Source organism: Acipenser ruthenus, chromosome 18 (genome assembly GCF_902713425.1).
Source record: "Acipenser ruthenus chromosome 18, fAciRut3.2 maternal haplotype, whole genome shotgun sequence".
NCBI classification, from domain to species: Eukaryota; Metazoa; Chordata; class Actinopteri; order Acipenseriformes; family Acipenseridae; genus Acipenser; species Acipenser ruthenus.
This window is the reverse complement of record NC_081206.1, coordinates 24544865-24562914: the sequence shown is the minus strand read 5'-3', so window position 1 is coordinate 24562914 and position 18050 is coordinate 24544865. Positions and strand designations below refer to the sequence as shown.

The 18050-nt window shown below is 36.6% G+C and overlaps 1 protein-coding gene across 4 annotated transcripts in view; it reads right to left on the bottom strand.

Moving 5' to 3' along the window:
• Positions 1-6026: 6026 nt before the first annotated feature.
• LOC117420131 (neuronal PAS domain-containing protein 3) overlaps positions 6027-18050 on the bottom strand; it is a 228853-nt gene continuing 216829 nt past the window's right edge. For all 4 annotated transcript variants that reach the window (XM_058991636.1, XM_058991637.1, XM_058991638.1 and 1 more), the window contains 5 exons: positions 16381-16574; positions 15595-15701; positions 11940-12087; positions 10902-11017; positions 6027-10471 (listed from right to left, as the gene is read on the bottom strand). In XM_058991636.1, the coding sequence (XP_058847619.1) occupies positions 9135-10471; positions 10902-11017; positions 11940-12087; positions 15595-15701; positions 16381-16574 (1902 nt within the window). In that variant the 3' untranslated portion in view covers positions 6027-9134. The remainder of the gene's footprint in view (positions 10472-10901; positions 11018-11939; positions 12088-15594; positions 15702-16380; positions 16575-18050) is intronic.

The following is an 18050-nucleotide window of genomic DNA, read 5'->3' as shown; positions in this document are numbered from 1 at the left end:
AAACCATTTAAGAGGCCAAACATGCCAATGAGAATGCTTTGAGGAATGTTAGGAATAGGCAGGTGTTTAATGATTGCATACCGACTTCAGTAATAACGTGTCCATTATATACAGGCTGTATGTTTTGCTGTACAGTATGTGATATAGGGGGCAGAGAAGTAATATGTTTGCATACTTCAGTCCAGTACTATGAGGCATGCTTCCCACGTTGGGATTTTTGTTCTGCTCTTGTGCAATTGTAGTAGGTGGACAGTAGCTGTACAGCTGATGAAGTGGATAAGTACTGTAGGCTACTGTCATAGAACAACCCTTCTGAATGTAGTGCACCATTTAACAGGGCTCTGCAAATGCTTATATTTTAGCACCTTGTTGCTAATGAATCACCAAAAAAGGTTGTTAATTAAGTCTATGATAACTGATAGCATAATTATGAACATTGCAAAGGTTTGTTTTTGGAAACAAAAAAGGTGGTGCAATAAAGTGGGTATTTTAGTTTCAAAAGGTATGACCAATTTATTATGTAGTTTTTCAATAATGAGAAAATGACATACATTATTAGCTATTATTTAGATGTGTCTTGTGTCCTGCGTGGTGTTCTTTTTAAGGAAATATTTCTCAATTCATCCATGACTTCAGCATAACTCATAAACTGATTATAGATTATAGTAAAATGCCACAAATGGATTTTATTAGAGCATTTTACAGAACCTCTTGAATATAATGAACCACCTATTTTTAATGGTAAACCAGTTCCAAGACACCGTTGACTATCTTTGGTCAACCAAGGGGCTTTAAATGACAAGCCAAGGAGAAAATGTAACCAATCACAGCAGTTCCTTGGCTGAAACCACATCCTTGTCCCTCCTCTAGGTCCTTTCCTGTTATGGGAATTAGCCTTGACTGCAATCCTAGGTACGTTCTAAGAAATATCATTCAAACTGAATAACAGATGATTGTTTACAATAGGTTCAATATCAAAACAAAAGAATTCTGAGCACAACCAATAGGATTATGACAAGGGATTGACATGTAAATTTGAGCTGGAATTCTCAAACTTGAGTTTAAAACCATAACAAGAAAGTATTTTAATATTCAGGGAAATGCCACTTCTTGATATATATTAAATGAGACACAAAGTACTTACATAAACTCTTATGTTCTCAAAAAATGTGTTACTGTATTTGACATCACAGTATCTGTAGACTATAGTTATGTGCTGACAGCAAGCAGGCAGCATTTAGTTTATTACACATATATGCAGTACTGTATATCAGGGATAACAGTACATTTTAGTGTGGTAAAATATTCACAGTAGCAGATAAACTCATGTAAAAGTAATGCAAACTAAATGAGAGTTCTTCCACCTACAGTTGTCTGGTCAGTGCTCTAAGTTTTAGGTACATGAAAAGGGCCCTGGACTAATTATGCTGTCAAATTGAGTTGGAGATATTTCCTTTTCTCATAGAAGGAATCGACATTTTCCTGTTGGAAGGTTTTTCAAACTTTCCAGCGCTGCAACGTGTGTTAAACATCTTAGCTTCAGAGTTTCTCTGGTAATCCACTTTGAGGATGATCTGGCTAATTGTAGTCAAAAGGGTGCCACTTCCTCTCTTTGTAAAAGGAACGCCTCCAGGCACAGATTGACCTTGGGAATGAATCCTTTAGATTTTGACTTTCTGTTCTCTGCAAGAAAAAAAAAAAAATAATAAAACTACCAATTAACCCTTAACATATATACACATTCTAAAGATCAGAAAGGCACTACACCTTTGTGTAGCAACTTCATAGCAATGTAATCGGGCATGTAATAACACTTGAAGGTCATGTGACGGCTGGATAATGTAAATTGTAACCAAATCTGTTATATGTCACAGTAAGTATGAATTACTTAAACTGTTCTTTTAAACTTGTTAGATAAATAAATACAACTCAAAAATAACTTCCTCACAAACATTCTGTCACAGGGAGCTGCCAATCTGTGCTATGCATGCAGTGTGTGTGTCTTGTACCTGCCTAAAGACATCCTTTTGATGTTCAAACTCCCTTTCAAAGTTATAACGAGGAAAGGTGGAAAACGGTATGTGTTGGTGGGTCAATGGAGATGGGCTGTGCCTATGGATTTATTTTTTTCCTGTGCTCTGTGATCTATGATTCATACGCTTCATTTAAAATTGTTTAAAATATTTAAAATCTATAGAATATCTTTAAACCTTAGCCTCTGCAATGACCTCCATAAACCTCTCAAAATCAAGGGAGTCGATTGAGCGGCAGTTGCAGCTGGCTTATAAATCATTTGAACTTTTCTGTCCAAGTGATCGTGATATATTTAATTTATACTGTATTTTCATACAATAATTGTAGAAACGGGTTGTTACTCATTGCTTACTCTCATCTGAATAGCAAGTTATACTATTGACTATTTAAATTGATATTTTAGCTTTAAAAGAAATAGGAATCAATAGGCAGCCATATATTCGTCTGAGTAGAGGGCAGTGATAGTATGTTGTGACAGCTTAAATTTTTGGGGGTGAATTTAGTTCATGAAAGGAGAGGACAGTACACAGTGAACAGAACAAAGGGATGAACAGAAAGTCTGGCTATATTGCTGACTTTCAAAGAGTCTCATTTTCAGATTATTTTAGTATAACTTTTAAAGACTATTTGCTTGCCATAATTGGCATAATTCATTCACCACACAATATAAAATGTAAGCTACTTCTTGCCTGGTGCCCTTTTCACTGAAATGTAAGTCGCCCTGGATAAGGGCGTCTGCTAATAAATAAATTAATAATAATAATAATAATAATGCTGTACTCTCTCACACTAGCATGCTGAGAGGGGTGGAAGAAGATGGAGAAGATAGAAAGGGGGGGGAGGGGGGTCAGCATCACTGTGGCATCTCACATTCATGGAACAACCTGTTTTTTTCATTTAATATATAGGAAATTAAACAAATTCTTTGAAAATAAAGGAAGGAATCATATGGATTTGAACCCGGTCAAACCTTATAGGTCTATTAAACAATATTTTCTAAAACGAGGGCTTAACACTTACATTATGTGGGACTTGAACCAGTTACCCTGGGAATCAGAGTTCAATGCTCTACCATCGGAGGTAGCCAATTAACTGCTTAACATCTATGTAAAATGCCAACTAGTACTTGAATTCATTGCTTGTACATTATGTAGGGACAGATTGAGACTGGATTATATTTTTAACACACAAGGCCTGAACCACAACTCTGGTGTTTATCAATGCCTTTCTTTTTTTTTTATCTCTTAAGCAGAGACACCAGTTGTGCTGTGCCTTTGTGTTGTTCTGGTTGTCATGGCATTTCTTTTGGCATCATGGCAACCAGAGTTGGGCAGAGTCCTGTGGGAAGGGCACCTTTTTTGGCCAAGAATCCCTGAGGGCCCCCCACCCCCCAAAAAAATCAAACCAAAACAAAGCAAAAAAAACCAAAAAACACTGTGTCCTTCCAATGCAATGACTTTTAGAAGGGAGCCTCTGCCTTTGAGCAAAACCTTTATAGAGAGGAGGGTAATGAATACAGTGGAAGATACAAGTACAAGTTAGAAAAAATCAAGACAACAAATTAGACATGTTAGAACATTAGGAAGTTAGAAACCTAGAAAGAAAGAAAGTAACTTAGAACAAACTTAAGTAACTTAGACAGTAAGAAAGAAATAGACATAAAGTTAGAGAGACACACACTAAGACAGTAAGAATGAAGCCCTTACAGAACAAATTAAGACAGTTAGAATGAAGCCCTTGGAGAACAAAGTTGGAATAAACCATTAAAACAATGAGTGAAGACAGTTGGAACAAATTAAGAATGAACCAATAGAATACAAGAATAAACAGGGAGCAAAGCCAATGATAAATGAAACGTGAACTCCAGCATGAAAGTCTGAACCAGTAGCACACAAGAATACACAGAGAGGGAAAAAGAGCCAGTGTAACAGAAGGACATTTAGTTTCAGGAAAAATACATCAAAAGGAACAATACTTACAACATGCAGACAGTGAAATGGATTTTTATTCAAAATCATTGAGACGTTAAAGGCAAACAACAGCATTGCATACAAATTGCAAAGTAAGTTTTTTACAAAATATCTTTCTGATGTGAAAAATATCAGCTTCCTTCCATAGATAAAGTCACCAGGGTTACCACCTGCAAGACAGGAGAGCATGTGTTAACTAAACCTGGAACACAGGCCCCTAACATTCCTAGCATTCTGCATTTCAGTGTTCTAGAAGGGAGTGACAAAGGAGAGGAGCAACACAGGTAGAGGAGTGTGTCAATACGAGGAGACTCCCTTAGAGAGAGGCGGAGAATGAACACAGTTCAAGTTACACTTCATGACAAACTTCAATAGAGAAGACAGTTAGTATGATACATGGTAATAATGAACCAAGAGAAACAATTAGAGAAGTTAGTGAACAAATTAAGATGGTAAGGTAGAGATTGAAACACATTAAGACAGGAAGTTAGAGAGATAGTGCTAAACTTTAACAAGAAGTTTACACTTACTAAATATTCAACTGTGTAAATAATAAATCATTAGATAAACATTTTACAAACAGTACAGGACAGAGGACAGCTGCTCTAAATAGCAATACAAAGCACCACAGCATTGCTCCAATACATTGATTAGAAAGACACACACACATTATGTCCTGTCAACTCTATAAACACCAGAAGCCGATAAAGTGGCTTCTTCGAATGAGCACAAATACACCACAATCCGAAAACATGGCTTGCAAGCATCATGTGTTCCCAGGGCGATAAAAGTAAAGCTTTGATTGGTTAAAGAGTAAGTAACGGTGTTCTGAAAAAAAATAGCGTTACACGTCCCCACGTGCTACTACAACTGTTTAAATAACTTACCTGTAATTTTTCTTTTCATTGTTAAACATCCTGTCAACGTTTTACACTTAAAACTTTAGTCTGTTTCAAAGCTCTTTTCAAAATTGGCGCTACTAGTGTATGGATTATTGCCCACATGGTCAAACAGGTAACGCAGCAATAACGATCCATGATTTTTAATTACTCTTCCTGTAGTGATTTAGAGGACAGATCTCAAACCCAAGTGCACTAGAGTGTCCATTTTGAAAAGGGCTTTGAAACAGAATTTAAAGTTATAAGTGTAAAAAGGTGTCAATGAAAAGAAAAATGACAGGTGCATTATTTAAACAGTTGTAGAAACACCTGGGGACGTGTAATGCTAGATTTTTTGGAACCCCGCTACTTACTCTTTAACATCAACATCAATACAGAAAGGGAGTGTGTCAATCTGTTTTTACATTTATATTTACAGTTATATTTAGTCAATTTATCAGTAGTATTTGTGACAGAAACGCATCTAATTGATGGCATATCAGACTAAACTTTGTACAAGGGATTAACATGTTATATTGTGAAATTGGTAAACAGGTATACTGGGCTTCAACATGACTGAATAAAACAAGAAAAAGCCAATTTATTAAACAATTGCGCAAAAAAGAAAAGTGTAAGCTTTGATTACAAGCTCTTATTTAAATTCAATGATTTAATCTGATGACAGTATCCAGACCTAGAGCAAACATTGTTTGTCAAAATCAATCACAAGTATATAGCATTTTTTAAATAAACAATTGTAACTGTACTGTATAAAACTTACAAAAACTATTTAGCTGAAAGAGGAATTCAATTATTATTGTATTTTTAAATTTGGACAGACAGGGGATGTCACTAATGCTAATAAGAGGTACTTTTAAAATAATTGTATTCCTCCTTTGGATTTGCTTGTAAATTGAGTTATTACTTTATTCTTATGTGACCTGCATTGCATTCCTTACTCTTGAGATCCACCATTCTTAGAGTATATAGTCAGACCTAATCTAAAATTGAACAACCCCCCAACGTCATATTACAATGAGAAGATACAGTAAAGTTCAATGAAAATTAATAATAAACTGGAGGTTTGTTGGTTGTGTAGCGTTCATTCAGGGTGATTAAATGTAAAAGAAATGATGCCAGATAGTAACAAATCCAAGAGAAGTTTATTATGAATATGGCACCTGCAGGATGATAAAAATTGAGTTACATAAAGACAACCATGTATGACATGTTTCTTTGAACTGATGGAAATCTACAAAAGTATAAAATAACCCTGTTGTAAATGAAGTATGTACATTTCTGATTTGCAGCATTATCCATGGTCAATGAAAAAAGATGTTTTAAAAAATAAGCCAGGCACTCAAAGTCAGCTTCAGTTAGTTATACGTTTTAAAACCACAAAATAAAATGTACCATAGTTTTCTCTTTTTAATATTTTAATTTGTTTGTATTTAGAATTTGTAACACTGTTAACATTGATACTAAGAGAATCCCTTTCCCCATTATTCAGCTACTTGGCACCAATTTCCTCATAAAATAATCTGTATAATTGTACAAGAAATAGTTAAAAACACAGACACAGTCTTCACAGGTAATTAAGTGTTTTTTTTCATATTGTAATTTAAACACTATGTATTTTGACAGCAGCTGAGATTATTTGTTAGTTTAAATCACCAGAAATAATTTTGACACAACACAAACATTAAAACAGCTTTTTTTTCTGCTGTTCTGTTGTAACATACGAGTGTATTTCATGGGATGTCCACAGTACCTTATTTAGAGATGCCCTGCCTCTTCTCCTCATCTCATTATGTAGAAAACAGTAAAATCAGTTAAGATAGCAAACCCATGTGATGACATCGGATTATCCTACATTTGAGTCACATTTATAGACACTGCATTGTTCTTTGATTAACTCTTCCCAGTTCTGTTGGTAAATTTATACCTTTGCAAGAAAAACAAAACGGACACATTCCCAGAAATGGTTCTCTTGTTTCCTGGCTCAGGTAAAACAAGACACAGTGATGGGTAGATATGCCGTTTCACTGGCTCTCCCGTGCGGGACAGATTTAAAAAAGACGGTTGTCGACAAGATCACTGCAGAGAACAACATCAAGTAAACTATACGATCAACTTACTAAACATGCATTTCCAAAACATCTATAAAAATAGATTTATAGTGTGAAACATTTTCATTTCTTTAAGAAATGTTTAAATTTGATTTGCTCCGCAACATCTTCACCTTATGTTGTTGCGTGGTACTCAAAGTCAACAGGGCTGGTGGAAACCAATGAAATACACCCAATGCGTACAAGATAAGCACAAGGGACTCTGGGAATGTTTTTACAACTGAGGCTTTATGGTATCAGTCTGTTACATACATCTAAAGCGCTATTCCTTTTATTATTTTAAGTGTAAATGTGTTGCAAGCTGGAAACTGAAGTCATACCCAGAAATTCCTCTGTGGGGAAAAATGGCTCCATAAAACCTTGAGCTAGAGTCTTTTATCTCTGAGAGAAAGAGGTCTGTAGACTACACAACAGCAAAGCAATAGCAGAAACATAAATACAGACAAAGGAAGCAGCAAAAGGTGACACGACAGAGGAAGGCCACCACACAAAAAAACACTAACCCCCAAGAATCACTGTTTCACTAGGACTGTAGGAGTGGAAATTGACCACCCCAGACTAGAGATAAAGCACAGAGAAGACAAAGGACAAAACATCTACATCCGCTTAGTATATACTGCATATAGTAACACACACTGAAATTGCAATGAGACTGACAGCCAAGGACACTTACACATTGTACACATTACAGATCTCACGCTTGTTATTTAGATGCCTTTTATGAACGGCTGCCAAAAGATGGAGTGGAAGATTTTTTTTTTTTTACGCTTTTTTATATTTTTTTTAAACAATAATCACAAATGGTGTTTTTAACACTGACCTGTGATATTTATTTGTTACATTTTTTATATGTTTTTTTTGGCAACAGAGAGAATTAGAATGTGTACTTTTTGTTTAACATGTTTTTTTAATTGCAGTACCTAGTACAATCTGATCGACCCAATCTGTATTTTCTGAGAGTAAAATGTATGCAAAAACAGTTAGTCTAATATTTAATGATAAAGTATCAAAAATGTTAAATAATCATTTTTAAGCATTTTTTTTAAAAACTCAAGGTTAATGTTGTAAATTAGCCTCAGTTATACTGAGAAAACAATATTTAAGAATGAAAAAATAAAAAAATAAAAACCTGCACTTAATTCCAACCTGCACTCAATTTGATTGAGTCTTCATAAAACGTTTCCAAAAGGCTTACTGACCCAATACAAGGTTAACGTGAGGCTGTGTTTATTAGTTTGGAGGCAAGATTTCAAGTCCTGCAGCAGACATAAATTCTTGTTATTATTTTTGTGTACGATATTCTAATCTTGAGAGGCTGCAGCAATAAACTAGAGACCAGTATAAAACATCCTTTTTAATAAAACATACCCTTGCCTACGAGCTGCATGTTGAACAAATAGACTGAATGGTAGCACCATGGTTTAGTAGGAAGAAATGTAAATGTTGCAGTAACATGACCATCTTTTTTTGTTTGCTTGTTTTTAAATAATTTTTCCAACATTCTACTCGCAGGCCAGGAATTAACTCAAATTGCTTTTAGTGTGTGCAAGTCAGAAACATCTGAATTATAAAAAGAGAATCAAACTCTGCATAAAATTCCTAAAATACTATCCCCCAAATCAGAAAAGGAATTAAGGATAAGAGCCCCTTCTGTTTAACTTAGTCAAACAGTGTACACTTTCTCTATTTGTCTCCTTCAACCTTGATCACATTAAGATATAGATTAAAAACCAACAGGTTTTACTTATTGAAAACATCTTTACCATTACGTGTTAGTATCTTATGGCAGACATATAAATTGAAGCATCGTCATAAAGATGCAAAGAAAAGAAAAACACACATCTTAGAAGAAGACAAAAGAGCAGGCATCTGACATCTCTTGAGTCTCTGAAGGCAAAAAGTAACTCTACATTAAAGAATAATTTGTTTTAGTTCGACAGAGAGAAAGACCGTGAAAGACATAGATACAGAGAGAGAGACACAGGGACCATTCAATTCAATAACATGAGCAAACTTGCTCAAATTCAAAGTGCTAGAATTTTTTTTCTCCCAAAATTAAACACAGTCTTATGCCTCAGAGTCTTTGAACGTTAAACACAGTAATATGGTCTTGTTATATATTTTTAATCTTCTTTTCTTTCCAGAGTTTGTGTGGTGTGGATTCCATTGCTGTACACAGGAAATGGAAGAGTTGAGAATAGCCCCTCTGCCGTAGTAAAGACATTCCCTGTAGGCATTTGGGTCAGACTGGCTCCGCTCACCGCTCCCCCAAACGGCCCTGACATGTTCAGCCGGTGGACGTGGTGGTACAGCATCTCCATGGGTGTCTTGGGGTCGAGCCCAAAACTGGAGCTGTTGACGTCCACAAAGTTAACTGCATGAGTGTTTGGGAGCAAATTGCCCGGCATCGCTAAGGTTACTTCAGCTGGAGCGTAACGGATGGTGCCAGTGGTATAGACCCTTTGTGCGGCAGTGCTGGTGGCGGCGAGGGTCCCTGTTACCCTGTGAACCAGTGGAAGAACCACGTTGCCAGCCTGTAACCTCTGGAGGGCTTCTAGGTCCCCAGTGTATAGTAACGAGCTGGAAGTACTTGGAGTTCCCTGCTGCTTTTCTCGCGGGGAGGCCGAGAGAGGAGGGGACAGAGGGTCCGAGGAGACAGGCGCCAGGCTGGTGGCGCTGGATGAGGTGCTGCTGCTGCTGCTGCTGAACTGAGTTTTGCGGCTGCCAGCTGTCTCAGTCCCTGGTGGGGTGAGGACAGAGTCAGGAATGGCGACATGTAAAGCACTGCTGCTGGCTTGTGGAGAGGGGAAGTGATCAGAGCTGGGGGGCTTGGTCATACTATAGGGGGATTCGTTCCTTGAGATCTCCCTGTTGGGAGGATAGTTCCAAATACTGCTATCATTGTCAAAGTTGATAGGTTCTGAGATTTCAGTTTTGATTTTGAGCACTGAGGCACTGTTTGGTGAGGAGAGCAGCTGGGGCTGGTCCCCCAATGCTGGGTCCAGCCCATTGGGGCTCGAAGTACTGGAGAGCCTGCGCCTGGTCACGCTGCCTCCCTTCTGTTTTTTCCTCCTCTTCTTCCTCTTCTGGTGCTTACTGGAAGACGCCGTGCCTGCCTCCCCCGCACTATCCGAGTCCTTGGCACTGTCTGAGGTTACTGATTCGCGACTGTGCAGCCGGAGCTCGGAGTCTCCTTCCATGTACCGCTCCACCTTGATCTGCATGGAGCCCAGCGTGTCATAGCTGTCCACCTCGGCAGCCTTGTTGCTCTCAAAGTCGGAGTGCTCGAAGCTGTCCTCGCTGTCCCGACTCTCCTGGTTGCTGGAGCTATTCCCGTCCTCATTGCAGTTCATTTCGTTGTCCGACTGGCTCCCTGGCTGCTTCTTGCTCTCAGACTCAGGGTCTTCACTGTTCTCAGACTGGTTCCCCTTCCCATCAGACTTGGAGTTCTCATTGTCCTCTGCAGGGGAGAAAAAATACATCTTTGCGTGAGCAAAGGACACTAAACTGATAGCAAAAGCAACGAACCAAAGTGTCTTTGACGCACAAAAGAAATATAACTAACATAATTAAAGCTGACATAATGATATGCATTATGCAATCTATGCATTTTTAACCACGATTTATATTATTTGCCATAAAATGTCAGAAACATTTCTCCATTTGTACATTGTATCACGTTACTGTAATATATAGGACTAGAATATCTTACACTGTATCTGTACTTATTAATATAGTATTTGGCCATTTGTTTTCCTGTGATGCTCAAAGACATAGAATTAATGGTTGGCTTTTTGCACTAAGGATAACTGGCAGACCCTTTATCTATAGCAACAGTGTATTGTTTTATTTACAAGACTGGAAGCCATAAGCAGAAGGATGCAGTGTACCTGAATTCTCCTTGGAATCGGAATCGGAATCAGAGGTCTCTGAGGATTCCGAGGCTTTCTCTGGGAGACTGGGAAGCTGTGCAATATCTATTGGAGTGTCCTTGTACTCTGGGTTACTGCAGAATGGAGAAAGAAGAATACATAAATAAGTAAGTAAATAGATGAATAAAATAATTTCAAAGCCAGCTCTACAGCTATGGCAAAAAGTTTTGCATCACCTAGAATTTTTGGACTGAGCCATCATTCCAAAAAAAAAAAAACTACATGATTATAATTTAGATCTTTTATTTAAAATCATGTAATCAAAGAAACTACAAAATGATTTGGCTGACAAAAAAAGGAGCTCCGTGTGGAGTGGAGGATGCATCCTATAGCCTGGAGATTGCAGGTTAAAATCCATGTCATTGCCGACCGTGATCAGGGGTTCCCTGGGGGCGGCAAACAATTGGCCGAGCGCCGCCCGGGTAGGGAGGGCTTAGGTCAGCAGGGCAATCCACAGCTCACCGCACACCAGCGACCCCTGTGGCTGATAGGGCGCCTGCGGGTTTGCAGTGGAGCCATTCAGATCTGTGTTATCCTACGGCACTATAGGTCTGGTGGCTTCACTGTGGATCCGCAGTGCGAAAAATTACATCTTGGCAGGAACACGTTTCGGAGGATGCGTGTTTCAGCCTCTGTTTCCCGAGTCGCCGGGGGGTTGCAGTGGTGAACTGGGATTAATAATAACACAACTGGCAATTCCAAATTGGGGAGAAAACTGGGGTAAAGAAATCATTGGCAACGACTACATTTTTTGAAAAAAAAAAAAAAAGAGTCAAATTCTTGTTTTTTTTTTACAAATTGATATTTCATCAGCTCTTCGTTTTATCTTTTTACAACAGACAGTTTTGTAAATTATGGTCTCACACTATTAGCCTGAAATGGTGGTCATAGTCAAGTCTCACCACACTGAAGACTAATGGGACAGCTATAAAAATAGTTTTTATTATGAACTCAAAGTTGAACCAAATTCTCATATAAAAGACAGGAATGACTTACCTGAGTACATAATTGACCCAGATGATATTCTTTTCATTGGCATTCTTGGCGTTAATGGCAATAGTGGCGCAAGACTGGATCCAGATATACCCTCCATTCTTTTGTATCCATCGATAGTACTTGGTAACACACTGTCCCTTATTCAGTACTAGAAAAGTTTAAAAACAAACATGAACACATCAGATGGCAGTAAATGTACTTACAGATATATAATACAGCATGCTATCTCTTCAAAAGCACCCTATGCTACTGTCCAATTATAACCACTTAAATCAGCAATGAATGAGGTTAATGGTTAATGTATTGTGAGTACAATCTTCAACTACTGTCTTTTGCTAATTACTTACAAGCAATATCATAATCCTAGTCTTGATCCTAATTTTACCGTTTCCCAATTTGGGATGTTGCCATTTCTTATTCCGCTGGCTTTGGTTATGATTTTTTTTTTTTTTTTTTTTTAATGTATTCATTTTATTTATCAGAAACTCTCCCCTTTTTATTGTGAATGCATCTTAAATCCTTTAAACCAGTAGAGGGCACTGTAGGTTTACAGAACCCTGCCTTTGTTGGCATGTCCTTGTCTACATCTGTGAAAATGAAGAACCTCTAACTGCTGTAATAAATTTGGCTAAATTAGCTGCTAAATGGTTATCTCAACCAATATGTATTACCATTAATCATCTTGCACTAAAACAGAACCAGCCAGGGTCTAAAAGAGGTAGTCAATTCATATTTTTAGTTTAATTATAGCTACTAATAAGGCTTTATATAAAACTGTTTAAGGTAGGGAGTGATTTATAAACAAAAAGGAAGTCATGTAATTAAAAACTATGCGTAAGGTGACCATATGGCTCCGTGTTCAGTGGGACAGTTTGGGACAGTTCAGGCTTTTCATCTCACAACCCAGTGCATTCTGGTATGTTTTACCTGTCTCAGTTGAAAAGCCTGAACTGTCCCAAACTGTCCCGCTGAACACGAAGCACTATGGTTACCTTAACTATGCGACTAATAACATTGAGAAAAAAATGCTGAACTTTAAACTAAATTGCAAAAAATTAGAGAACTAAATTAATTGTTTGTCTTTCTGGCCCATCTCCGCTGTATCTTCCATTTTCATTTTCCTTTCACTTTCAGTGGCATTTATAGAAGTGTAAAAAACCTTAGAAAGAACGAGTGCAGCCCACGGCTGCATTGAAAAATGTCAATTGATAGTTGACAATATGCCCTTCATACAAGATAATCATTTGATGCTTGTCTGCAGATCTGTAACATTGAAGCACTGCTGGGAAACCTGGCTTTAACATTGCTTCTGTGGGGGAAAATAAGCTGAAGTGTCTGGTAGAGCTGGACTAGCTGACAAAACAACAACAACAACAACAAAAAAAACATCTTTGTTGTCCATGGAAGACCTAAAACCTCATCTCAAAGTTATATATTTTTTTCTATAAAACCACTGTTAAGCCTGGTTGCAGTTGCCAAGCACATTTTTTTGTTTGTTTAGCTGACAGAATGTTCAAAAATGAAAATGTACGGCTTAATGTTGCGTACTTTGGTAGAAAAACTGGATTAGGTACAATTTATCCTTTTTAGTTGAACCGGCTGACTAGTAACTGCCTAAAATTATTGTACAAATCACCAGCTGTAGTGAAGCAGCAGCTTAATGATTCACGCTGTGTACAGAGAGGGCTTTGGAATGTTGTTTTTTTTTATACAATTATATTTTAAGTGTACTAAAATCCTCTCTCTGTTACACACTGAATATAATAAATATGCTTTAGATACCCCCCCCCCCCCCCCCTCTTTTTTTTTTTTTTAACAAGGCTTACTGTTAACCCCTTTCACTTGCATTGCGATTATATCAATCAATAACTGCTCAAACTATTGATTTACAGCTAATGAAGCTCTTTTCATTCTTTTTTTTTAATGTCTACAGCTTTTGGAACCATTAAAAGGAATACAGACTCTTTAATCTCCAACTCTCCTCCTAAGGCCTGAGGCATGCCTGTAGGGTGGCCTCTCCCTAGAAACAGCATCTCTTGTCCTTCACTTTGTTTTAATCACTTGGATCCCATCCATAATGGCATCTACCTTTCATATAACCTTTACCCAAACTAACTGAGTACTATTCAGGGTTAGAGGGATGAAAAAGTAAGTAATTTGTGCCTAAGAAATTACTTTATAGAAAAGTACTCTCTGTCAATTGGGATATTGCAGCAAAGCCAACCTTTTTTTTTTTTTTTAAAGAAAGGTACAGTAGTCAAAATGTGCTGTTCTGTTCTTTTCTGGATAAATTTAAACCAGGGCCTACAAAGAAAAAGGCTTAATTGTACAACAAGGATGTTGTTGTGCTAACCCTCAGCAGATGCATGTCTTAATTTTCTAAAATGGGCCTTAATGTTGAGGCGTAACTGGGGGAAAAAAGGTGGTCAGTTATCCGCTTGTAAACAAATACTTCTGTATAAAATTATACACTTAACACGTTCAACAGAACTATATAAAACATGTAGTACGCAATTTAGTATTTAACTTCAAGATAAAGTCCAACTTTAAATGATAGAAACTTAACACTTCAGTGACCCCCAAGACCATGTTCAATTCAACACTGAAATATAATCCCTTGCTATAGTTCAGCATTTTTTTTTATTCAGAAACCAGACCTCACAGCTGTTTAGTTTACATTACAGAGGTAGTTTAAGTGGTAGGGACCCAATATTTTGAAAACTGCTGCTATATGACTTATATAGTCACACTATATAGACCTGTGGAAAATAATTATTATAAAAAAAAGCTCAAAAGGGGAGAATTACACATAAATTAAGAAAATGTGATATGTCTTTTAAGTATGTTGCATTTACAGTATTCTGCCTACTTTATTATTCAATTGAGATGTTCAACAAAAATGAATAGGGTAAAAATAACTGCTAAATACAATGCACTGTGATACACTCTCTTGTAAACAGTTTCCAGGACTATGGCAATGTCAAGTACTTTATTTCATAAGCTATTTTCTTTTACTTTGTCAATTAATATGGTTTTTTATTTGAGGGTAAGATATTAAATAAAGGGCCTATGTAACGATCTTCAGACTTTCAAGGGGAAGCAACAACAATACAGTGAGGTAATTGCTTTATAATTCAGTTGGACTCCGCTATCTAATCAGACTGCAACATTTTGCAGTGCCCCAAGGATATCTTTCTTTCCAACAAACACCTCATAAACCATGAAAGGTATAAATGAAACTGTTCATTTGAAGTATTGTCTCACTAACTATACTGCTATAAAGCAATCCTTATGGGTTCACTGACCATTGCCGCGAAGCAAATTAACCATTGTACATGAGCCTATGGTTCCTATAAAATAAAAAAAGGTTGCTAACCGAGAGTTAACAGCACTAGATTTTTCATTCCGCAGCACATACATTTTAAAGAATGATATGGCCCTGTACTGCTACAAGTAGGGCTTTAATATTTGATGTTTCTTTTAGATTTTGATTCAGCCTACTATTTAATTTGCTCTTCATGTGCAGCTCCATTCACTCTTTCAGCTAGCTGAAGTCTTCTGTCATAATAAGATTTTAGTTTCAAAATACATTTCTTCAAGGTACATGAATAACACATATCCTGGACAGCCAATAAAAGCATGTTACAGTACTCACAATCTAAGTGACTGTGTCTGATCCCTTCCACATCTTCAGCGTGAATGAAATGATAACATCTCTTGCCCACAATGTCTACAGGAGTCAGATCCATGTAATCACTAATTCTGGAAGTAGAAAATGTTATTCAAACTAGTCAGAATAAGACCAGTTTATTAACCTTTTCCAACCCCCCCTGCCCCTCTCCCCCAAATACCAGAATTTAAGCTACCTGCCAAATTAAACCTACAACCTCTTTTTTATTAAAACGTTAATAACTTGAAGTTTTTTATTTCCTAAATAAATACATAATTCAGTGTATAAGAACAAATGGTATATTGATTTTAAACAGACTTGGTGGGTTTCAGCTACAATGGTATGACTTAAAAAGGTTTTCTTCAAATTATTCTTTGGAAACAGTGTTGTCCTATACATATTAATGTTAAAATATATACATACCAAACGGTTTATTGCAAATGAAGGGACGTTTTATGTATGCAAATTGACATTTTAACTGCATATCTTAAGAGCGTATTCAAGTTTTTGCATCTTTGATGCCCATCTGGGAAAAAAAACCCCTCCTAGTAATTTCCATATAGCTAATACAAGGTATAGTAATACTTTCTTCAGTTTATACCATCATTTTTATAAACCACATATTTAATTTATGAAATGATAAGTATATTTATCAGTTTTTCTCAACATACTTGGTGTGGGGGGAAATAATGGAGTTGGTAGAAATATGCGTGTTTATAGACAATGCGTTATTAAAAAGATACAGAATCTTTGAAAGGACATTTCTCTTACCTATTTTCACAGTAAACAATATTGAGGTCCATATTTACTCTGGTGACGAACATCTGGCAGTCGATTCTAACTTCGTTGATTGTTGGAGGAGGCAAAGCATGGGCAATGACCACCATCCCCATGATCTGAATGGGGACCGTCCGTCCATGAGTCAGGGACAGCCTAATGCGTAAGCGTCCAGTTACATGAATAACCTGCAAACAGAGAGAGGACACTTTGTAACGCACATCTTACAGAAATGTGTTTTCAATCTGCCAGTACTACAAATGTGTCCAGTGACATCCACTTTTAATTAGATTTAAAACTTTAAAAAGCACAGGAAAATTATGGAATTTGAAAATCACTGGCAACAAACTTTCACAGTGATGATTAAGTTTGTGGAGGTGTTTAACACCAACATACCTAATAAAATGGATTTCACTTACTGTACAACCTTTTTGCTAAATAATGAAAGGAAAGTGATATTTTGTCTTACATGTCTTAGTTCTACACTGACCTGGTAGAAAAACTGGACTCTTATTAATTGTATTGTTTACAACAAGTATTTTTCATTTTCTATGCAAGTGTAAAGGTGGGATATGTAATAAGGTCTAGACAGCACTGAAAAATGGACCTGGTACATATGTAACGTATATCTATAAATATCACAGACTCAATGTTGCAAGTTAAAGGGGAATTTATAATTACATTTGCAAGCCAATAATCTATAAATATATTAAAATTGCTGGAAAACCATATTAAAGATTTTAATTAATCAACTGAAACATTAACTTCAGTAGCAAATGTTTTTCGTAGGACTAAAGGACATAACTGCCTATTTTTACCTTTTAAAGATTTAAACTAAGCATTCTTTGTAGCTCTACTTTGCCTGAAGGGGGAATTGACTTGATTTGTGCACTGTACTTCCATTTTAATTACTCTGTAAACCTAGAGGGAACTTCTATATGAACTTTTCAGCCTGTTAAAATCAGTGACACTGCACTTAAAATGGAGAACTCTAGACCAAGATGAGAAAAGCATTATTATTATTATTATTATTATTATTATTATTATTATTATTATTATTATTATTATTATTATTATTATTAATGTACATATACTTAATCATTATCAGTGGAATGGATCATTATTGTAAGGTTAAAGGGGATATATTTTGCAATGTCACTTAATAAATTACCATACGAAGACAGAACTTAAACCGTGCCACGGTACCTTTCCTTCATCTTAAGCATTATATCGTATCGTTCTACCTTTTAAGAACAAAGGAACCCCCTTCTGTACACCAGACACTGATAGTAAAGGTTTAAGGTCTGTGTGATTTTCTACTCTGTTGAATTCTGATTATTTCCATTTTCCTAATCCCAGAGAGGCAGCACAGTCAATCCATCATGTAGAAACTTGATTTGAAAGTGGAAACGCCTGGAATCGGTTTCGTTTCACAAACTGTTATTATAACACTATAATCTCTAATAGCAAAATACTTCTATTCTATACTGAATGAATAGTCTTCTTAATCCTATTAAACTGCCTTTTAGAAAGATGGAAAAAAAACTGGTGTGGGGAAAATAGATATATTTAACTGCCAGTGAGTTAGCTTGGCACTATAGCAACAGAATGCAAGTATTTTATTGATTCAAGAAAAAAAATGTTTGCCCAAGTTTAAAACTAGC